The sequence below is a fragment of the Eubalaena glacialis genome, chromosome 10 (genome assembly GCF_028564815.1).
Source record: "Eubalaena glacialis isolate mEubGla1 chromosome 10, mEubGla1.1.hap2.+ XY, whole genome shotgun sequence".
Lineage (NCBI taxonomy): Eukaryota > Metazoa > Chordata > Mammalia > Artiodactyla > Balaenidae > Eubalaena > Eubalaena glacialis.
In genome coordinates, this window is record NC_083725.1 from 70353168 (window position 1) to 70380828 (window position 27661).

Here is a 27661-nt window from a genome sequence, read left to right on the forward strand (position 1 = left end):
GGGCTGACTCACCAGCTCCTTCCTCAACAAGCCCCATTCCCCTCTCTGGGTCTCTGCTCTTGTATTCATCATCCCTCCGTCCATCCACTCACCCAGCCATCAATTGAAAGCATATTTCTTGAGCACCGCCAGGCACTGTGCACTGGTGCTTCAAACACAGCAGCAATGACCGAGACAGACCAGACAGGCCCTGCTTTCACAGACCAAACAGTCTGGAGCGGTGGGCTTGCTGGACATTAAACAAGTGAGCAAAATAAAGAGAGAATTGCAAATGACGGCAAGTGCTAGCAAGGAAACCAGGGGGCCCTGCAAGGACTGTTGGGGCCTGATAGAGATGGGGTCAGCGGAGGGCTCTCTGAGGAATATGCCGTCCTGTGCAGGGCTGCCTGGCTGAGCTCTGGGACTCTGCAGCTCACAGGTCGAGGTGCCTTAATTGCAGATTCTTCATGTGGAAAGAGTCTTTGGCTCTGTTCTTCAATTATGGGATAATAAGTCCCTCTGAGGAGCGGGCAGCCCTCGGTCTCCGGCATTTGATGTGTGATTTGCGCCCACTCTTCCCCCGAGCTGTGCCAGCACACCAGATCCTTACATGGGGGTGTGGTGTCCATTAGCCACGGTGAACTTGGTGAGGGTGAGGGGGTGGGAGCTGTGCTGGGCTTTCAACCTTCTCTGCAGCCCCAGTGCCCACTCTTGAGTGCTCCCAGACCCGCCCCCTGGTTAGCAAGAGTAGGTGCAAGAGTATGTTCTGTTGGTGAGAAGGGAGCTGTGTGTGTGCTGGTGATTGTGTTTGCATATCGGTTGGGGGTGCAGGCAGAAGCGTGTGCATGGCTCTCGGGTATGTGAACTCAAGTATCCTGTGTACGGGTATGGATGTGCACGTGTGGATGGTAGTCACTGTGAGTGTGGGTGTGTGGATGTCTTCGAGTCTGTGACTGCACTGTGTGTGTGTCTATGTGTGTGCAGGTGCGCACATGCCTGAGTATCTCTATGGGACAGTGAATGTATGAGTGTGTGTGTGTGTGTGTGTGTGTGTGTGTGTGTGTTGGGGGGCGCTAAAGGTCTCCATGAAGTGTGTAGTGTGTTTGTGCACATGCTGGGTAGGGATGGGCTGAGGCAGCCCAGGAGTGTGTGCAGGGAGGGGTAGGTCCAGTGGGTGGAGGAGGACTCCATGATTCCTTCCTTCCCTCCAGCCCTCTGAGGCTCTCATTCAGTCTCCCAGCTCTGTACTGGGACCAGGCTATTTCGCCAGCCCAGGAACCCCACAGCCCTAGAGAGGTCCCAACTTTCCCTTTTCCTGAGAGATGAGTCCAGGTGGAAAGAACAAGAAGGATGTCCTCCCCCATCTACTAACAGTAAAATGCCCACATGTTTCTGTAAACCATATGCAAATGAACCATGCTCCCAGCGCCTTTCAACAACCTGTCTTATAGGAGTCATAGATGGAGCTTCATCCAGAGCTTAACCTTCAAATCACCCTTGGCGGCCCAGCCCTCTTCCAGGTCTTCCTGCCTCCAGTCTTGCTCCCCCCAACTCCCCCTACCTTGTAGACCATGGTCCGCAGATGCTAAAGTCTGCTGTGGATCCCCAGTACAATCAAGCTAAAGTCCAATTCCTTAGACTTGCACCCGCCCTGTGGTACCATGGACCGCACCACTGCCCGGGTCCTCATCTCCCCATACCACCTACTACCCAGCACTGCCAGGACAGCCTCCCGCCTGCAATGTCCCCTCCGGGCTCTGCTTGTCTTCCCAGTTCTGGAAGGCCCCCAGGTGCCCTCCCCCTCTGAGCTCCCACAGCCTATAAGTTCCCACCCACTCAATCTGCCCTCTCCTTCTTCCTCAGGTATGAAGTTCTGCACCCCCTTCATCACATCCACCACTCCATCCCACCCCAGCCAGACTGTGAGCTTGCTGAGCACCTGCTGGTCTCCTCCTCTCCATCTGCTCCTGGCAGGGGACTTAGAGCAGAGGCGGGCAGGGGCTGCTGAGTGGGGAGGGAGGATGAAGGAGGGGACCCCAGTGCAAGCACTGTGGTGAGCCCTGCAGGTGGTGAGCAGCTCTGAGTAGGTGTCCAGGAAGCTGGTGACGCAGGTGGGGAGGCTTGCTGGCAGGGCCTGCAGTGCTCCCCCCTTCATTTTCCTTACCAAGCACCCAAGCAGGGCTGGGAGAAGGGACTTCACAGAGCATGAAAGATGGGCTGAGGGGATTCCAGGTGACTGACACAGGGAAGTTGGAGAGGGACAGGATGATGGGTGTGATGGTGAGAATGGATCTGGAGAAGGGAAGGTGTGGGCAGAGAAGGGGAGGGAGTGGGTGGTGCTGTCCCAACTCTGCCACTTTCTGCTCTGTGACCTTGGGCAAGTCACTCAAACTTTCTGGGCCTTGGTTCATCTGCAAGGTGGAAGCTTGCCTTACTTGTTGGTGAGAATCACATGCAAGGCAAAGCACCTTATCACTCCATTCATTCATTCCTTCATTCATCCTCCCAAGTTCTTTAGGCACAGCAGATGCATCATAAATGGTGGACCTCTTCCCCTACCCCAGACTTAGGGGCAGCTCAAATCCCCACTCAGAAAGGATGGAGCTGGGAGGCTGAGGCTAATACCACTGATTCCATAATCAGGGCCTGACGGGCTCCACAGACTGAGAGATGGAGAGGGGTCCAAGGTCACCCCATTTCCCTCACTATACACCTGGATTGTGCTGTAGATGGAACAGTAGCTGAAAAGGCAGAGATCAGAAAAGTTCCACTTCTTTGGATTAGCCCTCGAAGGCTTCCTGGAAGAGGGGATTTTCCTGAAGCCATCTGCTTGGTCAGAGGATGGGCTTATCATCGAGGCCCACAGACTGGAGTGTGTATGTGTTGGTGGGGACAGGTGTGTGCCGGGCATGGGGAGGGCACTCTGGTGGAGACAAGAGGCTAGGGGAGGTAGGTCACAGCTGGTCCCCTTGTCACTCCCCTCCAGGTGCACTGTGGTCAGCTGAGTGACAGTGAGGAGTGGAGCCTGCAAGCCGTGGAGAAGCATGTGAGTGGGGGTAGGGCCAGGGTAGGATGAGGGCTGCTGAAGACCCTCATCACAACTGATGGGAAGATGATCTGGCCTGGGAGATGGACAGACCTGGGTTCCAGTCCACTACCTTTGGGCTGTGTGACCTGGAGCAAGTCACTTAACCTCTCTGAGCCTCAGTTTCACATCTGAGAATGAGGATAAGGATAGCACTGACCTACTGAGGGTACTGGTGAAATAAGGGGAGTCAAATATTTTGTTAATACTTAGGAAGGACTATCTACATAATGATATTGAGGCTCTTCCTGTAGATTTTATGATTTTGTGACTTTAACAAGAACTTACGACTCCCCGTGGGTGCTAGAGACAGAGAAATCTGACCCTGTTCTGCCTTGTAAGAGTCTGGGGGCTAGGCGTGGAGACAAACCCTGCACTTATCTGATCATGGACCGAGGGGCGCTCCGGGGGCAGTGGGAGTCCACAGGAGGGTGGAGCGCTGAGGGATGAGTTGTTTGGGACGCGGGTGGGGGGTGGGGGCGATGGGCACCGCCGGCAGAGGGAAGGGCTCGAGGAAAGGGCGATAAAGGTGGGACGTGTGGCTTGCTGACCGCTCCGCCCGTCCCAGACCCTGGTGGCCCTGAAGAGGGTCCAGGCCCTGCAGCAGCGCGGGCCCAGCGCGGCCCCGGAAGCGGTCCAGAATACTCCAGAGGGGGCGGCGGGAGACCAGAAGGGTGGGGTTCCGTACACAGACCAAGACCGAAAGATCCTGCAGCTTTGCGGTGAGGACCCGGCTGGGGCAGGTCCCTGGGGGCGGGGAGGGGCGGGGTCGAACCTGGAAGGGAGGGGCCCATGGGTGGGCGGGGCCTGAGGGTGGCGCACACCCTTGGGGGATTCTGTGGGCCCTCTCTCTGACCCGCGCCCCGCCATTGCAGGGGAACTCTACGACCTGGATGCCTCTTCCTTGCAGCTCAAACTCCTCCAATACGTGAGTCCCTGTGCCCCTCCTACTGTGCTCCTCCCGGGACCGAGGTCCCTGTGAGCCGTCCATCTCAGTTCAGATTCCCGTGTCCTGCCCCTCTTCTCTTCCCTACCTACCCGAGGAACCTCAAAAAGGCTAGAGGGTGGGGAGTGGGTTTGCTCCCAGATCCATGGTCAGCCTCTCGCTGTGTCCCTCCCTCTCAGCTGCAGCAGGAGACCCAGGCTTCCCGCTGCTGCCTCCTGCTGGTATCTGAGGACAATCTCCAGCTTTCCTGTAAGGTGAGGGCCCAGGTCCACTGTGGAGCAGGGTGAGGGACTGGGGTCTCTGAGAGGAAAAACCTTGTCCATCCTTTAACCAGTCCACATCGCTCTGCCCATCAGGTGATTGGAGATAAAGTGCTGGAGGAAGAAATCAGCTTTCCGGTGAGTCCTGCACCCCCTGTGTGGGAGTCTGCAGAAGCAGTTAAAGTCATCTAGGCTCTCCTAGGATCTGCCCAGAGAGATTGCGATCTGCTAGAATCTCTTGGAATCTGATGGAATTATCTGGATCTTGGGGTCTACTTAGAAATGTTGTGAGACATCACAGCCTCTCATGATCAGGAGCCATTAGGAGAAATCTCTCACAATCTACAGACAGGCTCACCTGGGACCAGTTCACTTCTGTTGGAGTATTTCTGGATTTGGCTCTCTTAGAATCTGTTAAGATCAGTGAGAATCCTTGGATTCTGCTTTCCTCTCTCCTAGTTAGGGAAGACCCTCAAGTCCTCCATAGGAGATTCTGGCCAAGAGCCTACTCCCCCACCCTCACCCCACCCTCACTCCTCAGTGTTGACTCCATCCACGGTTTGGACTGACTGAAGAGGTAGTTGAAACTTCCAGACTTGGGGGGGAAGAGGTCTGACATCGCCTGATCTTGGGAAGAGCTGGGCCCTGACTGGCTCTCCTCACTCCCCCAGTTGACGATGGGACAACTGGGCCAGGTGGTGGAAGACAAGAAGTCTATCCAGCTGAAAGATCTCACCTCTGTAAGCCATGGCCTGGCTGGACTGGCGGGGAGCCAAGGGGAGAGCCCACTGCCCAGTCCCCAGGGCCAGAGTCTCTGGGCCAGGGCAGCCTAGGAATGGGGGGAGACAAGACCCCACCCCATGTCAGCATTTCCCACCCTGCATGAGCCCTTCAGCCCCTCCTGTTGCAGAGTGTGGTGGAGGGCGGGGGCAAGGAAGCATATTCCCTCCTTCCCTGCCCTGACTTGCCTCCCCCTTGCCTCCCCTTTGCAGGAGGATGTGCAACAGCTGCAAAGCATGTTGGGCTTCGAGGTGCAGGCCATGCTCTGTGTCCCTGTCATCAGCCGGGCCACTGACCAGGTGGTGGCCTTGGCCTGCGCCTTCAACAAGCTCAGAGGAGACTTGTGAGTCTGGGTGGAGTGATGTGGATCAGGAGACGGAGCTGAGAGGCCGGGCAGGGCTCGACTAGGGTAACAGTGCGGGAAGGATACTGGGCAGGGAGTACTATTCCAGCAGTGGTAGGTTGAATGGTTTGTCTGTGCAAGAGACTGTGAGATTATGGGAGCGATAGACCCTTGCCGCTGCTCCATTTTGACTTTGTAAAATCATGTTGCGGTCCAGGCGAGTTCCCCTTCTCTTTGCCCACTTCCTGCAGTTTGGATTATCCACTTTTTGGTACTGGCCTTTCCCCCACTTGCCATCCTTTGTTTTGGCATTTCTGCTGGGAACTGCCTGATGGAGGAGCGATGAGCTCTAGGATGGGTGAACTCTCTGGGACCCGCAGAGAATCACCGACCCAGTGGACAATGGCTCAAGGGAATAGGCATGGGGGCTGGGCTAAGCTGAGGGTCTTTAGAGGCATTGATAGGGCAGCTGTAAGAATCGTGTGAAACAGAGGGGTAGGCAGGACACACAGTCAGGTAAACAGGCTTAGTCCATATCTCAAGAACTGAGGTCAGATTTGAGGCCTAGAAGTGGTATCATAGATTTCATGTCCTACACCAACTCATTAATTGGTAGCAGCTGCCTGAAGCATTGTATTAGTTTAGTGAGAAACAGTGCTGTGATTGATCAGCCATGTCTGTCCTGGGTGCAGCTTTAGGATGTGAATGTTGCCACACTTGGTCCAGCAGGCCTAGCAGTAGGGCGTAGTAGGCAGGTGAGGGGTTGCATTCTGATTCCAGGATGCAGAGAGATGCTGTCAAGATGCTTGGTGCCTGGGGCCCAAGCAAGCAGGCTGGGTCTGAGGGCTTGGACCTCCTGCAGGAAGTGGAGACTGGAGATGTTGGGACTAGAGAGTGTCAGAAGCCCAAGGATGGGGCCTGCAGGGGTGGGGCAGAGATCTGGGAGTCAGAGATCTGAGTAGCAGGACCTGCCAGCATGGAGCCCTATTGGCAGTTGGATGGGCCTGGGAAAATAAAGACAGGGACAAGGCAGAACCTGCTGAGGCAGGGGGGATACAGGATCTGTGTCATTTGTCCCATCCTAGTGGTGGGAGCATTTGTGCTATTCAATAAACACACATTGAGTACCTACTGTGTCTGGCCCTATGCTCCCAGAGGGGAGGGTCCAGCAGGGTTTGTGACCTCTGGCTGCTGGCTGTAGGCTTGGATACTGAGGTGGCCCTGGACCTGGAGGAGAGGTGGTATCAGAATGGAAACGAGATGGGGACTTGGTGACAGCCCTGAGGCCCAGGGCAGGGGCAAGGCCATCTCTGGGTTCCACATATTTCAGGGAGTGAGTGCTGAACAACTGCATGAGCCAAGGTGGCGCTCAGCTCAGAGCAGACACTGCAGAGAAGCTGCCTGGAACCCAGAGAACAGGGACTCCAGAATCCCTTTAGCTGGGAGTGCGATGGGGCGGGTGGCAGGGGCAGACGTACAGTTACGACATTTAGCAAACACTTTTCAAATATCTCCCCTGTACCAGGCTCTGTATTAGACAGGGGATGATACAGTCATGGTCTCTGCCTTCAAGACTTGATGTTTATTTTTAGGGTGTAGAGGGAGGAGGGTGGCAAAGGTATTCTAGGCAGAGCGAACAGTGTGGGAAAAAACATGAAGGTGTGAAAGAGTCTGAGGTTTTCTCAGAATGATGAGGATCTTACTGTGGCTGAAGCTGAGAGACGCCCATAGAAGAGGGGAGAGAGGTGGGTGGGACTAGATGGAGAGGGCTCAAATGCCATGGGAAGGAAGGTGGGCAGACAGACACAGGGTGGTGGGGATTGGGGTCTAGATCCGAATCACTGGACGGCAAGCACGAGTGGAGGATACCCCGGCAGAGAGGAGCACTGAAGGCAGCCCTCAAATAGGGAAGGGACTAGGCAGGGAAATCTGGGGGCTGAGAAATGGTCAGAATCTCTGAGGAATGCTCCATCTCCCCATGATCCCCATCTGGAGGGGCTTACCCACGTCCCCAGCCCAGGTCCCACCTCCAGCTTGGTCCATCCAGTCCCACCAAGCTCCCTGGTGACGAATCATTTGGTGACCCCATTGAATGACCTCCTCAGGATTTTGGGCTGATCTTGTCCGTTGTGAGCCAACTCCATGAATCTGATGGGCACTGCCCTGCCCACAGCACCATAGGACTTGTGGAGGCACCAAATCGGGGCCTGCAAAGTCCAGGGAGGAGGGTAGGACAGTGACAGGAGCTGGAAAAGACAGGGCAGTGCCACCGCCCCTCCCTGAGGCTGGAGGGGCCCCTGGAGAAGAGCAGAACACCCAGCCCCAGTCTGAGGGAGGAGACTCAGCCTCAGTCTGGGTAAATCTGAAGTCAGAGGAGGGAGACATGGCTCTGGCTTTGAGAAGCAATAGTCTGAGGAGGAAAACACATTTTGGTCAGAGGAGGATTAGAACTGCCCCCCTCAGGAGCCCCCAGTCTGAGGGGGAAGCTGGCCCAAGCCGCCTGTGCGGTGAGCAGCCCCAGCAGAGGAGAGTGAGTTTGCTGGTGGATTTCCAAGTGGGCTTCCTGGAGGAACGGAAGTAAGGCAGAATGGGGCGAGCAGTCCGTGGTCTGTCCCTCTCCGGTGACCCCCGCCACCCCACCCTGCCAGATTCACAGACCAGGATGAGCGTGTGATCCAGCACTGCTTCCACTACACCAGCACGGTCCTCACCAGCACCCTGGCCTTCCAGAAGGAGCAGAAGCTCAAGTGTGAGTGCCAGGTGAGTGGCCTGCCTTGCGCCTCTCTCGGGGACCAAGTCGCCCAGCTCTCAGCTCCACAGAGTCAGCCACAAGGGAAAAGCCCATGTCTTTGGGGGCTGGTGGCAGGGAGACTACCTATGCTCTGGCGGCCTCTTAAAGAGGGAGGACAGTAGCTCTTCAAGACGGCACCTCTGGCTGCAGGCACTGTATGCGATCGCCCTCTAGTGTTCAGATTGGGCCCACAGCAACATCTGGGTGGCGAGAGCTGGAGGTGCATGCGCACCTGAAACTCAGGATGTCTATGCACCCTCACTGGGGCTATTCTTCCCACTCCTTCACTTAGTAGCCAAATGATATAATTAGACTCTGCCAGTCTCTAGTCTGTCCAGAGAGCCCTAGGGGAGGAATGAGAAGACCCTGGAGCTGATGGAGGCAGGGGGCTGGAGAGGGTGACCCCCTGCAACCTGATTCCCTGTGATCTCCATTTTCTCCATTCCAGGCTCTTCTCCAAGTGGCAAAGAACCTCTTCACTCACCTGGGTGAGTGCACTGCCCTCCTTCATGCCTGGCTGTGGGGTGGGAGTGGGGGGGTGGCATTTTGAGGAGGGGAGGTGGGCGGGCTTGGCCTCAGCACTCCAGCCTGGTCTCACCACTGTCCCCCATGCTTCTTGCTCCCACAGATGACGTCTCTGTGCTGCTCCAGGAGATCATCACAGAGGCCAGAAACCTCAGCAATGCTGAGATGTGAGTGAATCCACCCCGGGGTGGGGCGAGAGAGGCCTTGGGCCTCAGTAGTGACCTCTTCTTTCCTCCCCTCTTTTTTTCCCCTCCATTGTCTTCTTGTGGGACCCCATCACGTTTTGTGTGATTCTTTATTTCATGCCTGTGTCTCTCACTAGACTGTAACATCAAGTGACAGCAGGGGTGGGGCTTACTTTGCTGGCCATGGGTCCTCAGCTCCTAACACAGTGCCTGGCACAGAGTAGGCGCCACCAAAAAAAAAAAATCATCGATCTGGACTAATGTCTGGAGTCAGCCAGCCCTGAGGAGAGTCTCTCACCACGGGTCACTCCCTCCAGGCCTCAAAATCCAGGCTTTGCCTCTAGTCGTGAGATTTGAGGGGTGGCGGGAGAGGGGTGGCGGGAGAGGGTTGTCAGGGCCCTGTGGACCAAAGCCATCTCTCCACAGATGCTCTGTGTTCCTGCTGGATCAGAACGAGCTGGTGGCCAAGGTGTTCGATGGGGGCGTGGTGGATGATGAGGTGAGGCAGGGCCTTGAGGAGGGAGGGTGTGGCTGTGATCCTGGGGGCCGGGAGTACGCAGTGGGCGCTGGGGAGCAGGCCTGATGGTTGATGGTCCGCTCTGCGACCGGCCACCAACTTCCTCTCTACGCCATCCCTGGCCCGGCAGAGCTATGAGATCCGCATCCCGGCCGACCAGGGCATCGCGGGCCACGTGGCGACCACGGGCCAGATTCTGAACATCCCGGACGCGTATGCACACCCACTTTTCTACCGCGGTGTGGACGACAGCACCGGCTTCCGGACACGCAACATTCTCTGCTTTCCCATCAAGAATGAGAACCAGGGTGCGTGGTCCTGGCGGCTCCGGGAGGAGGGGTGGGGCGGGGCCTGAGCAGGATGGGGCGGAGCCGAGCGGAAGTTCCACAAACCTTCTCCACCACCCTAGCGTCCCTAAGCCGAAGGGATGGGGTTTCCCAAATATGTGACGTCCCTTGAGGACACCCTGGGAGGGTAGATCTCCGTCGGACACATCCACTGGTTCATCCTAGCCCCTCTTTGGTCCCCAGAGGTCATCGGTGTGGCCGAGCTGGTAAATAAGATCAACGGACCATGGTTCAGCAAGTTTGACGAGGATCTGGCGACAGCCTTCTCCATCTACTGTGGCATCAGCATTGCACATGTGAGGAGGACAGGGGCGTGCAGGACCCTCTGTTCTCCTCTCCACATTGGCTCTCCTTGCTCTGTCCAGACGGGTCCGTGCCCTGCCCTGGGGCTCAGAGCCCTGCTGCTGGGTTGCTGTGCAATCTTCAGTACCTACTGGTCACCTCTGGCCTCAGTTTCCCATCAGAAAATCGGAGATACTACTTCCTGTCCTGTACAGTTAGCCTCCCAGGACTATGGGAGATCTGTATTATTTCCCTCCGTTCTCTGGAAGCAACCTCAACCCAAGCTCCTGGTTATTTTTTTTGGGATATGTTGGGTCTCATTGTCCAGAGCTGAGAGCTCTGGCCCAGGAATCCAACCCCTAGGCCCCCAGCGCTGTCCCCCCTTCCTTGCTTCTGTCTCTCTGTTGTGGGCCTCAGGTTCCATCACTGAAGCCTGGGGCAAGCTCAGGAGAGTGTGCAAAGTGCCAGCTCAAGTTCTAAGAGGCACTGGGAAGGAGGAGCAAGGGGAGGTCTGGATGAAAGTTGGAGGGGGCTCCCTACTCTGGGCTGGAGCTTGAAGGCTCAGACTGGGCCCAGCATGGGACAGGAAGGGAGCAGGGGTTCTATCTGATCCCTTTGTCCCAGTCCTGGACATTCTGAGATTTCACAGCCACCTTGCCTGAGCCCCATCTTTCCCTCTCTCCCCCCAGTCCCTCCTATACAAGAAAGTGAATGAGGCCCAGTATCGCAGCCACCTAGCCAACGAGATGATGATGTACCACATGAAGGTGAGCCCTGCACGGAGCTCCTGCCTTCCTTGTCAGGGCCCCAGGGTCCCCTGTAGCCCACCTGTTCCTCCCCCGCCTCCCCAAATCCTCAGGCGCCCAAGACAGGCTGGGCTTTCTGATCATCCTCTCTTGAATATAAGAAGATAGACCCAGAGCAATGCCTTGCCTTTTGCTCTGCCGCTCTCCTTCGGGGTAGCCTGCCTTCAAAGCAGTTTCTGGTTCAGCCCCAAGGCTGGCAGCAGGACTTAGCCCAGGGAAGAATTGGTTCAGCCAGGTGTTCCCAATGTCCAGGGATGATTCCCATCCTGGGAATTACTGAAGGCTGGGAAGCCCACCCAGAGCCCTTCTGACAGATCCCTTAAATACAGTGGTCATGCAGTCCTGGGCAGTCCCATTCCCAGACCTTGTGTTAGAAAAGCTGTCCCAGACTTTAATTCAAAGTATGTGGTGGTCATTGTTCATTTGAACATTCCTCTCATCTGTGTCTAAACCAAAGTCTCACAGACTTTGTGGCTACGGTCAAAGCTATAGCAGGAAGGATTGAGGTTAGACTCTGGGATGGTCCTCCCAAAAGAAGGAATCTTTAATTTATTGTCTATGAAAGGCTACCCATGCTGTCATGAAGAGGTGTTCTCTGTCTTTGACGAGGATAGGCTGTTACAGATGAGGGTGGTCATAGGAAAGGAGGCATAGTAGGTGGGCTGCAGGATGGTGAGGGGAGGGTGGTGTTCTCCTGCCCAGTGATAACCCACGGAGTGGATGGCCCAACTGGGGTGCATTCTGAGTGGGAGGTCCCTGCCACTGTGGGAATTTGAGGTTGAAGACATTGGATTGGGTGGAGGCCGTCTTCTAATACCCCGGCTGGTTCCCTCTAGGTCTCTGATGATGAATACACCAAACTTCTCCATGATGGGATCCAGCCTGTGGCTGCCATTGACTCCAGTTTTGCCTGTTTCACCTACACTCCTCGCTCTCTGCCCGAGGATGACACCTCCATGGTGAGCTGGCCTGTCCCACTTGAATGTGGAGAGTGTACAGCTGGAGATTGAAGTTAGGTGTGCATAGGAACTTCCTGGCAAGACAGAGTCATCAAAGAAGGCTATGGAGTCTCCTCAGAGATGGAGGGGGCATGTGGTCTGCCAGCATGGGCCGCAGGGCCTGCCCAGGGGCCAGGGGCTGGGCTGGAACCAGCGATGGCCTCAGGATTGGCACCTCCCTCCCTGTTTTTCTAAGATTTTGTGTGAACTTGGTTCCAAGAGTTCTTAGATGTCATATTTCTAAGTTCATGGCTCTGAGAATGCTTGGCTCTACCATTTTATAGTTCTCTAGTTTAGATCTAAAGTTCCAAGACTCCAAAGTTTTGGAGGCTCCAAGAAGGGCCAAGGCTGGGGGCGGGGCGGCCCATCTTGAAACTGACGATCCCTCTGATCCCTCCCTTCCACTCTCTCCAGGCCATCCTCAGCATGCTGCAGGACATGAATTTCATCAATAACTACAAAATTGACTGCCCGACGCTGGCCCGGTGTGTGTCCCCAGCCCTCCCCTCCGTGCAGGCAGCCCCGTCTCTGCCTCCCTCCTAACTCTACTCTCACATCCATTGCCCCCCGCACTCTGGGAAGGACTCTCTGAGGATGACTAGGGGAGGCCCACTCTTGTGAGGGTGGGGAGGATCTGTGAGTGAGAAGCAATTCACAGACACTGGGACCACGAGGATAGGAAAGGAATGGGGCAGGGCAGAGCCTGGAGGGTTTCTTGGAGGAGGAGAGCCTGAGGCCCCTGTGCTGCCCTCTCCCCTCCCCCAGGTTCTGTTTGATGGTGAAGAAGGGCTACCGGGATCCCCCCTACCACAACTGGATGCACGCCTTTTCTGTCTCCCACTTCTGCTACCTGCTCTACAAGAACCTGGAGCTCGCCAACTACCTCGAGTGAGTGACTGCACTTCCCCCCATCTGGTAGCTGGTGGGGTCCCCTTCCCTGGGACAGGGCAGCACCTCCTGTGTGGCAGGCTTTACACACACTGCCTCACGGGACCCTCTTAACAGCCCAGTTAGAAAGGTACAAGGCCCCTTTCCAAGAAGGGAACCCAGGTGTCCTGAGCTCCTGTCGAGGTGGTTCCTGGACATCTGCAGTCAAATACTCAACCACTGAGCTATTCCCCTTATCCTGGACATCTCATCCAGCTGGCCCTCCTTTGGAAGTGTGGGGACGCAGCAGTGGCTGACCTCCTTGTCCTCTGTCTCCTCCCAACCAGGGACATGGAGATCTTTGCCTTGTTTATTTCCTGCATGTGTCACGACCTGGACCACAGAGGCACAAACAACTCCTTCCAGGTGGCCTCGGTGAGACCCTGCCCTCGTCACAGTGCACCCTCCCCAAGGTGTCTGGGAGTCTCCCCCCTCCAGCCTGAGGAGAGGCGGGAGTTGGTGAGACCAGGAGCCAGTTTAGAGATGGGAGGAGGCTCTCCCAGGCTTTGGGAGATGGCGGGAGGAGCAGGGCAATTCTGAGCCTACTATGGCAGCACTTGCCTCTGGACGTGAGGAGTGATGGAGTTTTCTCGGGCTTTTCCAGAAATCTGTGCTGGCTGCGCTCTACAGCTCAGAAGGTTCTGTCATGGAGGTACCACCATTCTGCCCAATATCCCCATTCCCACTGCCCCTTAAGGCCAGTGACTTACAAAGTTAGACTGTGGCCCAGCTCCTCCCCCTCCCAAGCCCTGCTCCTCAGACAGGCTATGAGAGCTGCAGCCACCCCCAGGGCACGTCTGGCTCTTGTTCTCGGGTGGGCTTGGAGGGGTGCAGGTGTGGCTGGGGGTACGAATCAGGCAGCAGGTTCCGCCTGAGCCCAGGTTTGCCAAGGGAGGACTTGCATTTAGCATGTTTCTCTCTGCATGTCTGGGGACACCCTGTGAAACCCCCTCCCCGCCCAGCCTGGCACGGGCTTCACTCCCATCATACTCAGCTTTGCCTCAGACTGATGTGGGTCTGCACGCCCCCGATGGGAGCTCCTGGGGGCAGGGACAGAATCGGGGACCTCTCTGAGTTCCCTGCACCTGGCACAGGGCTTGGCACAGAGTGGGAGTCAAACTTCCAAGCTCGCCTTGCCCCACACGGCCCCCGCGGCCCCCGCAGCCCCCATCCAGAGCTGCTCCCGCTTGCACACCCCCAGAGACGAGGGGCTTGCTTCCTCCTGGGAGGCCTGGTGGCAGCCCTGCTTCTGCCCTCCATGCCCTGGGCTTACCTGCCCCTCCTCTGAGTGACAGCCCTTCAGCATCAGGAGACAGGGGCCTTGCGCCTCGCCTCGTTACCGCCCTTCCTTGTCAGCACACAAATGCTGGCTGCATGAATTAGTGTCCAGGACTCCGAGGGATCATTTCAGAATCGTTCCAGCTTGAGAGGTCCTCAGAGCTTACCTTGTTGTATCCTTCCATGTGACAGCTGAGGAATCCAAGGCTCAGAGGTGGCCAGGGACTTGCCCAGGGTCACAGAGAGGGTTGAAACAGAGCCCAGAAAGGGAACGGGCCCCCCCCCCCACCGACTCCCCAGTTCTGCCTGCTCAGCTCACCTTGGGGGCCGGGGCTGGTCCGGGCCTGCTCCCTCTCTTGGGGTTAGTGAGGAGGGAAGCCCCCCACCCCAGCTGGACCCCCATTACTCCTCTCCCCCCAGAGGCACCACTTCGCTCAGGCCATCGCCATCCTCAACACCCACGGTTGCAACATCTTTGACCACTTCTCCCGGAAGGTGATGAGGCCGGGGGTGGGGTTGGGGGTGAGAGAGTGGGAGCTGGGAGCTGGCCTGAGGCGGGAGAAGGAGTGAAGCCGAGGGGTGGAGGTTCCTGAGGTCTGGGGGCGAGGGTGGGGTGTCTGGCCAGAGGCCTTGACACCCTCCCCCACCCCCGGCCCTGGCCCAGGACTATCAGCGCATGCTGGACCTGATGCGGGACATCATCTTGGCCACAGACCTGGCCCACCACCTCCGCATCTTCAAGGATCTCCAAAAGATGGCCGAAGGTGCCTGCTTTTAGCCCAGGCCTCAGGGTTGGGGAAGGACCACCAAGAGGGGGATTCACCTGGAGAGCATCCCCAGGGGTTTAGATCCACCTTCTCTGGCATCAATCCACCAGGCAGACCCAGCCCTACATCCCTGGCTCCCATCCAGGGTGCTGAATTCCCTGGACCACTTTGGGGTGGGCCCTGGGGCCTTGCCCTCAGAGAGAGGGTACCAGGATGCTGGGGCCCTCTCCTTGACCCCGTTCTCTCCCCAACAGTGGGCTATGACCGAACCAACAAGCAGCATCACAGCCTCCTTCTCTGCCTCCTTATGACCTCCTGTGACCTCTCTGACCAGACCAAGGGCTGGAAGACCACGAGGAAGATTGCGGTAAGTGCTGCCCCAGCCTGGGAAGGCGCAGGCTGTACTCCCTGCCTGGCTCTGTGTGGCTCCTGCAGCCTGAACACCCTCCCTGTGCTGAGCTCAGCCTATGGGGGAGACAGAAACCTGGACCACCTCAGGACGACAGGTGGGGAGATTCAGGGAGGGGCATGGACTCACTGGGCGGTCACTCATAGCAAATCAGTGGCTGGTGGAAGGTGGGCCAGAACCCAGCCACTCCTCCCCATCTGGGGCCCATCCCCCTGCCAGCCCGGGGATGGTGAGGGCAGGTCCTGAGGTCACAGTGCCTCAGTTTGCCCCCTTGGGAATGGGCTGTGGAGGAGCGTGGGTGGATGGATCCCACTCACAGGAGGTAATGAGAGTGTTGACCTTTCAGGAGCTGATCTACAAAGAGTTCTTCTCCCAAGGAGACTTGGTATGTGGGGAGTGACCGCAGGGTGTCCAGGTTGGGGGAGGGTTCCTAGCCTGGGCCCCAGGAGGGGCTGGGTTAGCCTGATCCGGGTGCTTATGGAGGAAGGAGAGGGCCAGGCCTGACGACTTAATGCCTGCAGGAGAAGGCCATGGGCAACAGGCCGATGGAGATGATGGACCGTGAGAAGGCCTACATCCCTGAGCTGCAGATCAGCTTCATGGAGCACATCGCAATGCCCATCTACAAGTGAGCGAGCTCGTGGGGCCTGCTGGGGACCCCAGCCAGGGACGGCAGGGTGGGTGGGATGGGGCTGGCTGTGGCCGTCACAGCAGACACAGGTGCTGAGCTGGCCTGGCTCTGCTCCAGCTCATCCACTCCCTGCCTCTGGGCACAACCTCTCCTGCTTTGCCCCTAAATGGGCCCTTCACTTCATCCTTGGTCCCTTATGGAAAGAGACCGCCATGTTCTCCTTGTGCTTCCAGTCCTACGCCTCATACTTGTGGAAGTTCTACCTGTGGTCCAGCCCTAATCTTTCTTGCTGCTCACAGTCTAATTTCTGACCTCTAACCCTGCCCCCGCACATCCCCAGGCTGCTGCAGGACCTGTTCCCCAAAGCAGCAGAGCTGTATGAACGTGTGGCCTCTAATCGTGAGCACTGGACCAAAGTGTCGCACAAGTTCACCATCCGCGGCCTCCCGAGCAACAACTCGCTGGACTTCCTGGACGAGGAGTACGAGGTGCCTGACTTGGATGGTGCTGGGGCCCCCATCAATGGCTGTTGCAGCCTTGATGCTGAGTGAGTCCCTCCTGGGACTCCTCTTCACCCAGGCCTCCTCCCACAACTCTCCACTGGCCTGGCCACATGCCCTGGGACCAGAGCCACGGGTCCTGGATTCTAGACCAGGACTTCCCATGTGACCCCGGGCAAGGCTGACCTTCCCCGGCCTCAGCTTTCTCGTCTGTATAATGGAAGACTTCCAGCCTCACCAAGACTTTGTTATTTGTCCTCTGAGAGCACAGGGATGACAATGAGCAGTGCGCCCTGCTCTGCACCTCTGACCACACCTTGGCAAGTGGCCCCCCTCAGGCCACTCCTCTGAGGCAGCCTGGATGGTTTCTCCTGGGCCCCATTCCTGCCCCACCAGATCTGTGCCCTATTCCTCTGAGGACACCCCCTGCCCCCCAGGATCCTCATGCAAGAAGGTGAGACATCTGAGTGGGCAGAGTGTTGGTCTTAGAGACAGTCATCAGCTTGGCTGGAGGACTAGAAATAGCCATGGGGCCACAGGTGGCCCTGAGGACTGCCACTGTACTTATAGTGGAGACTGGGACCTGGGGAGATGAAGGGGTCCCATAAGGAAGCTGCCAGGGGGGCAGCTCAGTGCTCTGGGAGAGGGGGCTCAGGAAGAAAGCAGGATAAGAACAGTGGGCAGGAAGGATCCCTGGGCTGGGAGGCAGGCCCAGCATGGGTCAGCAGTGCTTCATCCTGGCTGTCCCTGGGCAAGTCCCTTCCCCTATCTGGACGAAACAGGAGGGTGAGACAATCCATTCTCTAAGACTCCTTTTAGATCAAAGTCCCCATAGCTCTGTGGAGTCCCAGGAGAGGCCATGGAGTGTCCCTGGCCCCCTGGGGCAGAGAGCCGACACTGAGTCCCTCAGTGGCCCCCTGAGTGTACCCCCTTAGCCCGAGCCCCTCCTGCATTCCTGCAGCCAGAGGGGAACCTGGCCTCAGCCCTGGTAGGGCTTGTCTCCTCTTCAAGGCCATATCCACCTGTGCCCCGGGGCTTGGGAGACCCCATAGGGCCGGGCGTCTGGGGTCATCCCGGCCGCAGGTTCCTCCTTTCTCTGTTTTGTTCAGTACGCGTTGTGGGCTGGGAGGAGGGGGCCACCTGCCTTACCTATTCTGAGCTGCCTTTAGAGAGATGCGTTTTTCTAGGACTCTGTGCAACTGTTGTATATGGTCCCGTGGGCTGACCGCTTTGTACATGAGAATAAATCTATTTCTTTCTACCAACCCTCCCCCACAGGGCTGTTTGCAGACTTTGTACGTGGGGTTGGAGGGGGGGGTGGGGAAACAGCCCTGCGGGAGGCAAATGCCTTTTAGAACTCTCAGGCTACTGGAGCTCCCACCTCTGCTGCCTAGCCCCTCTTCTGGGGGAGTCCTAGACCTGTTGGGGTATCCCCGGACCAGTCCTGTGACAGATAGTGGGGACTTAGGTGTGGATGGCAGATACAGAGGCCTGAGCATGGGGCAGCAATTGTGGACTGGAAAGGGAGAATTGAGGGGCTGAAGCAATCAAGGAGGCTGCCTAGAGGAGGTGACCTGGTGCTTCTCCTAGACCCTCTGTCTGCTGGCCTTCCTTAGTCTTGAGTGCCCATACAGCCAAGGCCTGGGCCTCTGAATCCCCTCCTAGCCACGGGGATGCCTGTCTGTGTCCCTGTAAATCCAGCCAGAGGGGTACCCTTGAGTCTGACTCTACCTCAGATACAGCCCTGGGTTGTGTCTGCGGGGTGGGTTCCCTGCTCTCCTGGCTGTGAGAGTGTTTGCTTCTGCACAGACAGAGAGGGGCAGGTCCCAGATTGGGGACCATGAGGAGGCTCTGACTGGCACAGTCTCCATACCCCACTCCCCACCTGCCTATACCCCTCCCATCTTCTATCCCTGTTCATCTCTCCCAGATCAGTAAAGGTTGGCATGTTAAGGGACTGAGCACTGGGCTGTCTTTTCCTAGGAGAGGGAGGGCTGGGAGGAGATGGACAGGAGCATCTTGAGACCACCCACAATGGCCCCAGGGTGCCAGCCGTGCCTTTGGGACCACAGAGCCTGTCTGCTTCTTCTGCCCCACAGTCTGTCATGCTTTGGAATCTGCTCCTCTGGGCTGAATGGTCCCAGAGCTCTAGCCTCCCCTTGGGGCCATGGGGTCCAGGCCCCTCCCCAGCCCAGCCCCTGCTTTGGGCTCCCCCAGTCTGTCTGCCCTCTCACAGCACAGGACCCAGGCTGACCAGTAGGCCCCCAGGTGGGGATGAATGAGTTCGTGGCCCAAGGCTGACACGGGAGGACTATTCTAATGGTGTCCAGCTGATGCCAGCGTCGGTGCGGGCTGACATAGGTGCTCCTCTACCTGTGACCCCCAACCCCGAATGTGTGTGTGTGTGTGTGTGTCCTCTTCCACAAGCCTTTGGCAAAGCCTTTGGGCAAAGTGGAAGCACAACCTGGGTACCCACCCCTGGGCCTTACTCCCCCTCCCTTGCATCTGCTGTCTCCAGCCCAGCACTCCCTTGAGGACATTTAATCCCGTTCGAGGCCCTCCCTCCTTGCCACCAAATTGAACAACTCACAAATATTTCCTCATGCACTCGGGACCCTATGCTGAGGCCCAGAGCTAAATTCATCCTTGTCCCTGGTCTGGAGGGTCTAACAGCCTGGTGGAGGAGACACAGGCCATGATACCTGTGGTCCCAGGCAGGGGCCTGAGAAGAACAGCAAGGTTTGGAAGATGAGCAGGCGTTTTCCTGCGGGCAAAGGGGGTTGGGCACTCCTGGGAGAAGGAACTGCTCCTACAAATGCACGGAGGAGGGGAGTGCAGTGGCTGGCACACAGGGAGTGGAGAGTTGGAGGGGAAGCTAAGGCCAGATCAGGGAGGGCCATGAATGCCAAGCTGTGGAGTTCGGCTTGATTTTGTGGGCAGTGGGGAGCCAGGGAAAGGTTTTCAGTGGGGAGTGGCTCAGACAAGCATTTTAGAAGCTCCAGCAGGAGAGCAGAGCAAGGACTGGGCGGGAGAGGTTGAGCAGGGATCATTCTAGGGCGATGCTCCGTGCCCTGGGCGAGGCGAGGGAGGAGGAATTCAAGACGCATTGGACTGACAGAATTTGTGACCAATTGGATGGGGGCGGGGGCGGAGGGCGGACTGGCAAGTGCCCTGGAAAATGAGCTGGAAAATGAACCGGCTCATGAACAGCCCTGGGCAGATTTTCAGCACCACCTTCACCGGCCACCAGGTGTTGGGTGGAGCCTCTAGCTGGAGGTGAGCTCCCTGGGAAGATGGGCGGGGCAGCTGTTTGGGGCTGCCAGGGGAGGGGGCGGGAGGAGGGGTGGGAAGACAGATGGGAGGAGGGCCACGCATCTGCAGAGCCACGGGCAGCCCTCACCAGGTCAGAGAACCCAAGGCTTGGCCCCAGGGCTTCTAGTAGCTGCCCTGCTGTCCCAACTTAATGGTTTCATTTTACATGAAACGTCACGAAACCTCACGATTCTTTTTTTTTTAATTTAATTAATTTTTTTATACAGCAGGTTCTTATTAGTCATCCTTTTTATACATATTAGTGTATACATGTCAATCCCAATCTCCCAATTCATCACACCACCACGCCCCCCCCCCGCCCCCCGCCACTTTCCCCCCTTGGTGTCCATACGTTTGTTCTTTACATCTGTGTCTCTATTTCTGCCCTGCAAACCGGTACAGATGAACCGGTTTGCAGGGCAGAAACCTCACGATTCTGTGGCGTAGATACTATTATCTCATTCTGTAGCCAAGAAGCTTGAGGTTCAGGAGGTTAAGTAATCGGCCAAGGTTGGTGTGTGAGCCTGACTCCTCTCCAAGGGCTCTTTCTCTGAGATAGAGGAAGGAGATTCAGGAGGGCAGGGTCTCCATCTGCCTCCGCAGGACTGTGGTGGGTAGGGGTGGTGAGCAAGTTGGCTGGGGCCCCAGAGAAGGGTCTGGGATCAGTTCTGTGTGCCTGAGTTGCCAGGGAGGGTGGGGCACGAGAAAAGGGGTGAAGAGGATGGTGGCCTGTAGTGCAGCTCGTGGCCACCAGGTGGCGCCCAACCCTTGCTGTCCTGACCTCTCTGGAGGTCTGAGAAGGGCATGTGAGGGAGAGGGGTGTGATGGGGGCTAACCTCACTCCTGTCCACTCTCTCACTGGGGTGATGAGTTCTCTGGAAGGCGAGGCCTTCAGGATACAGGAGGGTGTGCTGGGAGGCCACCATGTTCCAGGGAGTTTGTGTGAGTGAAATCTGCTCAGAGACGGCACAGCCAGCTTGTTCTCTGAGGGCATAATAGGATGGGTCCGTACAGGACGTGAAGTACACCCTCAAGTCTGAAGACTGGCAGGGTAGATGTGAGAACGGAGGTGTTGCAACTTCCTGACAAGATGGCTGCCACTCTCCATTCCTAAATCATCCCTGGAGAAACCATAGGACTGAGCGGGAAGCGGGAAGCATGGAATTCTAGGAACTAACAAAAATAGTCTGGGGTGCAGTGGGGTGGGGGGAGTTGGGGAGAGATATAAGCGAGATGCTGGGTCAGCAGAAAGCACTTGCCTCACCCTTGTTGCCTTGGACAGTCAATCATTGCCTGTCCCCTCACTTCTGCACAAACTCCTGGGGCTTCTTCATCTCCTCTTGGCAGTAGCTGGAGGAAAAGAACGATCTCTTGATTGGGAGGCTCTCCCAAGGATGGACAGGGATTATTGTCCCCTTTGTGGTCAAGAGAAACTGAGGCCCAGAAGCTCAGCTGGTGGGAACCTCCTTCAGAGTAAAAGGAGCTTAGCCTCCCCAGGGTCAGGTGAGGAAACTGAGACCTGGAAAGTCTGCACAAAGATCTAGAGGCAGAGCAGGGATGGGCACCAGCTCCCACTTCCTGGCCCAAGGTTCTCCCCCTTTCCCAGGGATGGCAGTCTTTGCTTCCTCAGGTCCCACCTGGAACTCACACTGCAGGCTAGACCTGGGGAGCTGGTCTATGTCTCCCACATCACTATGTCCCCACATCCACGCAGTGCTGGGATCAGGGTCGGGGAGGGGATGGTGTGGGCTGGAACAGTGGACCCTCTTTTCTCTTCACATCTGCCCTGAACCATTCCTCTGGCTCTCAGCTTAGACTCCTCAGGTGGTGTGTGCCTGCTGGGTGCATTTGGTTTCTCTCCTCCGTTAGACTGGGAGCCTGGTAAGGGCAGGAACAGATCTGCCTCAGCTCTGGTTTCCCACATCCCTCCTCAGTGTTTGGCACATAGTAGGTGCTCAGAACAAGCGTGTTGATTGACAGAAAGTGGCAGAGTCAGGACTCCAATGCATGCATTGGTCAAAACTCAGCTGAACAATGAGGGAGACCCTCTGAAAATCTCCAGAATTCTCTCTCTCTGCAGCTCTTTCATCTCTGGCACTCTGCCCTGTAAACTCTAGCCAACTAGCCTCTTCAGACTCACAGCTCCATCTCCTCAACTCAGGGGGACTTCCAGGCTTCACCTGGTTCATCCTGCCTGCGTGGTGGCCTGGAAACTCTCTGCAGGCAGTGTGGGCAATGGTAGGGTTTACATGTGTTCTCTGCCTCTTAAGATCCCAAACATTGCCTGATAACCAATGCCTTGAAAATCTTTATTTCATACATTTTGTCGAGTTTTGTTGTTGTTATTTCAAGTAGGAGGGTAAATTTGGTCTTTATTACTCCATCTTTGATGGGAGTGTAAGTCTATTTTATAACTTTCATTGCAATATAGTACACCATGTAGGAATGTTGACAGACATTTGGATATTAATGTTTTGGCTATTAGAAACAATGACTACATGACTATTCTTGTATATGTATATATTTTGTGTATTCCATTGTATGAATATCTTTACTTCTATTGTTGATGTATATCTTCTAGCTTCCATCTAGGACCATTCCTTTTTATCTATGAACACTCTTTCAGTATTCCTTTTATAGCAGGTCTGCTGATGATGAACTACCCTGGTTTTTGTTAGTTTGAAAATGTCTTTGTTTTTCCTTTATTCTTGAAGGATGTTTTTGCAGCTATTGAATTCTAGGTTAGGGAAGTATTTTCTTGTAGCACTTTGAAGATAACATTCTGTTCTCTTTTTGACTTTCATTGTTTCTGATGAGAAGTCAGCTATCAGTCTTTTTATTGTGCCTTCAAAAGTAATGCATCTCTTTCTCTGGCTGCTTTTGAGATTTTGTCTTTGTTTGTGGTTTTCAGCAGTTTTATTGCAATATGCTTAGATATGGTTTTCTTTGTATTTAGCCTGCTTTAGAATCATAATGTGTCTTGAATCTGTGATGATTTTCCCTCTCCTCAATTCAATCTTCATCAAGTGTAGATAAGTCATTTCTCATAATTCAATGCATGCTAAGAACATTCTACAAAATTTTACTGAAATCCTGGGATAACAAGAAAGAAATAATGATGCAGAGGTGGGGAAAATATTTTTAATCAACCACTAGATTCTCATCCTTGGGGTTCAAATTCACACCTCTCCTTAGGAGAGAAGGGTCACCAGTGGTGGTCTCTCTCCTTAGCTCCTGATCTATAACTGAGGATCTGTCCCTGACCAGACATCCCTACCTGGAATCAAGACTTTCCACCATTTGTCAAGTGGCTGATAAGAGGGAAAAACTACTTTCTCTCTGTCTCCCTAAATTTTGCCTCTTAGTCAACACATTTTAATGCAGAACAGTTCAGCATTTAATTGTTTAGAACTTCTACATATCAGAATAGGAGTCTGGATTTACCATCTAAGGGAATTCCCTTCATGATAGTAAGTAGATCCCTGAGTGCTGAGTTCTAGCGCAACAGAATAAAGAAGGGCCAGCAGGCAGCCAGGGTTCCCCTGCCCTGGCAGGTTTCTTACTCTTTGCTTTGACCATTAGGCTTCAAGTGCACCTGTATGTGGAGGTAGGAAGGCATCAGGGAGCAACCGTCACGCTTCTATCTCTATCTCTGTCAGCTCATTTGCTGTTTCAGTGGTGAACCAAAGTGGAAGCACCCTTGTACCTGGTCTGAGTCACCATTCTCACCAATCTTTGCACCTGGGCGAACACTCTGTGATCTGTCCCAGCTCACTGGTCTGTATATCTTTTCTGAATTTCAGATACAAACATCCAGTTGCCCAGTCCCTTCTGGATTGCTTTCCTGTGTTATAGAAGCTGGAAAACTAAAGTAACATTTCCCACATTCCACGTGGGTTGCACGTGTAACCTGGGTTCCATATAGAAGGTGTTCCTTTCTCCTTTTTTTTGGCCATGCTGTGTGGCTTGTGGGATCTTAGTTCCCTGAACACGGATTGAACCCGGGCCCTCGGCAGTGAAAGCACAGAGTCCTAACCACTGGACCGCCAGGGAATTCACAAGGTGTTCCTGATAAGACATGGAGGTGGAAGGAAATTATGAGCACTGATGTCTGCATGCAGGTAGATAAGATCACCTGGAAGGCATCTGTGATGGGGGTGTCTGGGTGGTCTAGGGGCATCCGTGGAGGAGTTTTTAATAGCCATCACCTCACATAGGTGCCAAGCAACAGATGGCAGGCTGGTGATATTTCCACCAGAAAATTCCCCTGGTGTGGATGGGTGTTTTGGCTGATGCTCTGGCCCTGACCTTTAACTGTGTAGCACTGAGCCTGATTCTCTTCTCCTTCTGTTTAAACCTGTATGGATTATGGTGTAGACAACCAAGAACCTCAACTGACAGTTCTCTTGAAGCACTGATCTCATTAGTTGTGATTATCCATCTCCCCCAATAAAATGTGAGCTCCCTGAGGGGAGTGACTAGTACCCAACACAGAGCCAAAAACAGAGTAGACACTCAGAAAATTTATTGACTGCTTAAGTGAAGTGTTAGGCATTATAAATCCAACCGAAGTGACTGCATCCTCTGAGGGGTCTGGGGCTGACCTGCATATCCTGAGGGGTATCTCAGTAGTGATCATAGACATGTAAGAGTTACCACATTCAACAGAAGAAAATAGTCTTCTCAGTAAAACCATGCCTGCGTGACGAAGTCAGGCCTCCCATCAGAGGAAATCATGTTCACAGTGGAATCAGGCTTGCGTGACCAGCGCTGAACATCAATCAAAACAAACTGGCTTCCAGAACACCGGCAGGCTCCAGGATGCGAAAGGATATTCACCAGGAGTAGGCCTATAAAAGTAGGACAGAGAAAAATAACTGAATTTATATTATATCAATCATCAAATGAATTTAAAACTATCACCAATGGAAAATTCCTCCCTAAAGAAATGTCATCCCAAACTACATCTTGTTTTCATCTCTTCATGTGACCTGTGACTCCTTATCCCTAGGTCCTCTTAACAACCAAACCCAGGCCCCCAATTCTGTGTTCTCTCTTATCTCTTAGCAGTTTTCTCATGACACTCTTCTAAGTTGCTGGATGGGTTTACCTGGACCCTCTTGGCGGCTGGCAGATGTACCACCAAGGGAAGCAGCTAGGCGGTAGAGTGCGGTGGTGAAGGATGTGGTGTCTGCCGTCAGGCAGACCTGGATCAAGTCTCTGCTCTGCCTGTTCCCTGCTGTGAGACTGTGTGTGAGGCACTTACCTTCCCTGAGTCTCAATTTCCTCATCTATAAAATGGGAAGAATGGTAAATCTTCTTGACGCTGTTGTGAGGATTAAATGAGAAAAGGCAGGAGAGCCTTTGGCCACTGTCAAAGCTGCCAGCTGTGGAATTGCAGGGCTCTATCAGGGTGCATTTCTGGGAATGAGGAGCATTACTTCATTTTTGGCAAAAGCTGAGGGGTCAGGGGAGTGGTCCCAGGAAGAAGGCTTCAGTCTCAGATACAGAAAGGGCAGGTTCAAAAGAGTTTGAAAGAGGTAACTGTGGCATTCTGGGTTAGTGTATTGAATTGTGTCCTCCAAAAGATATATTCAAGGCCCTGGACTTCCCTGGTGGTCCAGTGGTAAAGAATCTGCCTCCCAATGCAGGGGACACAGGTTCGATCCCTGATCGGGGAACTAAGATCCCACATGCTGCAGAGCAACTAAGCCCGCGTGCTGCAAACTAAGACCCAATGCAGCGCTCCACGTGCAGAGACCACGCGCTCTGGAGCCTGTGCGCCACAACTAGAGAGATGCCCGGCTGCCACAAAGAAAGATCCCACGTGCCTCAACAAAGATCCCGCATGCCGCAACTAAGACCCAATGCAGCCAAAGAAAGAAAGAAAAATAAATAAATAAATATTTTTTAAAAAGATATATTCAGGGGCTTCCCTGGTGGCGCAGTGGTTGAGAGTCTGCCTGCCAATGCAGGGGACACGGGTTCGAGCCCTGGTCTGGGAGGATCCCACATGCTGCGGAGCGGCTGGGCCCATGAGCCACAATTACTGAGCCTGCGCGTCTGGAGCCTGTGCTCTGCAGCAAGAGAGGCCGCGATGGCGAGAGGCCCGCGCACCGCGATGAAGAGTGGCCCCCACTTGCCACAACTAGAGAAAGCCCTCGCACAGAAACGAGGACCCAACACAGCCATAAATAAATAAATAAATAAATAAATAAATAAATAAAGAGTGGATCTGTGTATTAAAAAAAAAGATATATTCAAGTCCCATCCCATCCCTCGGTACCTGTGAATATGACCTTATTTGGAGATAGGGTCTTCTTTGCAGATGTCATTAAGTTGAGGTCCTTATGAGAAGAAGGAAATTTGGACATAGAGACACACAGGAAAAAGGCCATGTGAAAACAGAGGCAGAGATTGGAGTGATGCTGCCATAGCCAAGCAATGCCAAGGATTGCCAGCAACCACAGAAGCTAGGAGAGGGTCAAGGAAGAACCTCCCCTAGAGCCTTCAGAGAGTCCTGCCAACCCTGTGATTTCAGACTTCTATCCTCCAGAGCCCTGAGAGAATACATTTCTTTTGTTCGAAGCCTCCCAGTTTGCGGTATTTTGTTACAGCAGCCCAAGGAAACAACACAGTGGGTGAGGCAGGGGGCAGGGTACTTCAGCTCACAGGGCACAGATGGATTGGAGGGAGGAGGGGACATAGCTGACCATCATTTTCCAGCTTTGGTGTCTTGGGGCCAGCTGGCAGGACACCTAATCACTGAAGACCATCTGAGACATAACACACAAAAGCCTGGCCGTCTTGCCTCAAAATGGGACAGCTCTGCAATACAATCCATGATTTATGCTCCAGACCCTCCTTCCCCACCAGGCTGAGGCTAGGGTGCCCTCAGACCACATCTGTCCTTAGTTCTTTCCCCTTTCCTGTCCTGCTTGCCTCACTCCCTTCCAGGTTGTTTCTGACAAACACTCTCATCCCCATCAACCATGTGGCCACCATCACTCAGAGCGGTCAGTACACACTTCCCCAGGCCCAGTCATGTGCTGCCTGCTGGGGGGTGGTGTTGGTGCAGAAAATTTAAGGCAGGTCCCTGCCCCGAGGGAGCTCACAGTAACCTGGGTGAAACATTAATTTATTGATTAATCAACTAGTTAATTAATTAAACAAACACACATTTGTTGAAAACATACTGTGTCCTGTCCCTGGCTGGGCATTGGAAAGGCTGCAGAGAGATCAACAAAACCGGACAACAAGCTTGTAGAGGGATAAACAATCAAACTGAGATAGGCTGGGGCCTGGGACCCTTTAGTGCAGTGCTTGCACCTGGATAAACTTCCCTTCAAGCAACAGAATACAAAGAAAACATAAAGACTAAAAGTAACTACACGCATGTGCAGTTGAGGCAATTAGGACCAACAAGCTACAAAAAGGCCACAAACCAACTGCCAGTTGGGAGGTGCCAGGAGCAAAAGCAGGGACTGCGCATGATTCCTGCACACAGCACCACCAAGGGGGTGGGCAGACCACCTAAGCCACCCCTCTGGCCTGACCCACTAATCCGCCCCTACCCTCACCCCATGTAAGGAACCAGCCCCCCTCCTCGGGAGCGAGCAAGGGCACCTGTTACTTGTTTTCATTCCCTTGTGCCACAGCACGAGTCCCAGTAAAGCCTTGCTTGAATTCCTCATCTGGCTTCTTATCAATTTCTATTGATTAAAGAGTCCAAGGACCCGAGTAGGTAACATAACAAACTCACAAGCAAATGCAGAACTGTAACAATGCCAACTGGGCCATTAAGGAAAAGTAGATGTTGCTACAAGAGCCTTTGACAGGGGGATTTGACCTGGTCATGGTGGTTAGCGGAGTCTTAACAAAAGGAGGGAGGCTGGGCTAAGACATCAGGTGGTAAGAGTTAACTAGGCAAAGAGGGGAGGGAACAGCATGTGTGGAGAGCCCCCATGGCTGGAGGAAGCACAGCAAGAAGAAG

The 27661-nt window shown here is 54.6% G+C and overlaps 1 protein-coding gene across 2 annotated transcripts in view; it reads left to right on the forward strand.

Annotated features, from left to right (window-relative positions):
• Positions 1 to 17621, forward strand: part of PDE2A (phosphodiesterase 2A) — a 65051-nt gene extending 47430 nt beyond the window's left edge. For both annotated transcript variants that reach the window (XM_061201299.1, XM_061201301.1), the window contains 25 exons: positions 2966 to 3025; positions 3633 to 3786; positions 3940 to 3992; positions 4190 to 4264; positions 4367 to 4408; positions 4942 to 5010; positions 5263 to 5393; positions 8042 to 8153; positions 8633 to 8672; positions 8813 to 8876; positions 9321 to 9393; positions 9542 to 9719; positions 9942 to 10054; positions 10730 to 10807; positions 11683 to 11805; positions 12259 to 12329; positions 12610 to 12732; positions 13059 to 13146; positions 13376 to 13423; positions 14470 to 14544; positions 14714 to 14813; positions 15071 to 15183; positions 15572 to 15610; positions 15747 to 15853; positions 16197 to 17621. In XM_061201299.1, the coding sequence (XP_061057282.1) occupies positions 2966 to 3025; positions 3633 to 3786; positions 3940 to 3992; positions 4190 to 4264; positions 4367 to 4408; positions 4942 to 5010; positions 5263 to 5393; positions 8042 to 8153; positions 8633 to 8672; positions 8813 to 8876; positions 9321 to 9393; positions 9542 to 9719; positions 9942 to 10054; positions 10730 to 10807; positions 11683 to 11805; positions 12259 to 12329; positions 12610 to 12732; positions 13059 to 13146; positions 13376 to 13423; positions 14470 to 14544; positions 14714 to 14813; positions 15071 to 15183; positions 15572 to 15610; positions 15747 to 15853; positions 16197 to 16407 (2340 nt within the window). In that variant the 3' untranslated portion in view covers positions 16408 to 17621. The remainder of the gene's footprint in view (positions 1 to 2965; positions 3026 to 3632; positions 3787 to 3939; positions 3993 to 4189; positions 4265 to 4366; positions 4409 to 4941; positions 5011 to 5262; positions 5394 to 8041; positions 8154 to 8632; positions 8673 to 8812; positions 8877 to 9320; positions 9394 to 9541; positions 9720 to 9941; positions 10055 to 10729; positions 10808 to 11682; positions 11806 to 12258; positions 12330 to 12609; positions 12733 to 13058; positions 13147 to 13375; positions 13424 to 14469; positions 14545 to 14713; positions 14814 to 15070; positions 15184 to 15571; positions 15611 to 15746; positions 15854 to 16196) is intronic.
• Positions 17622 to 27661: the final 10040 nt, after the last annotated feature.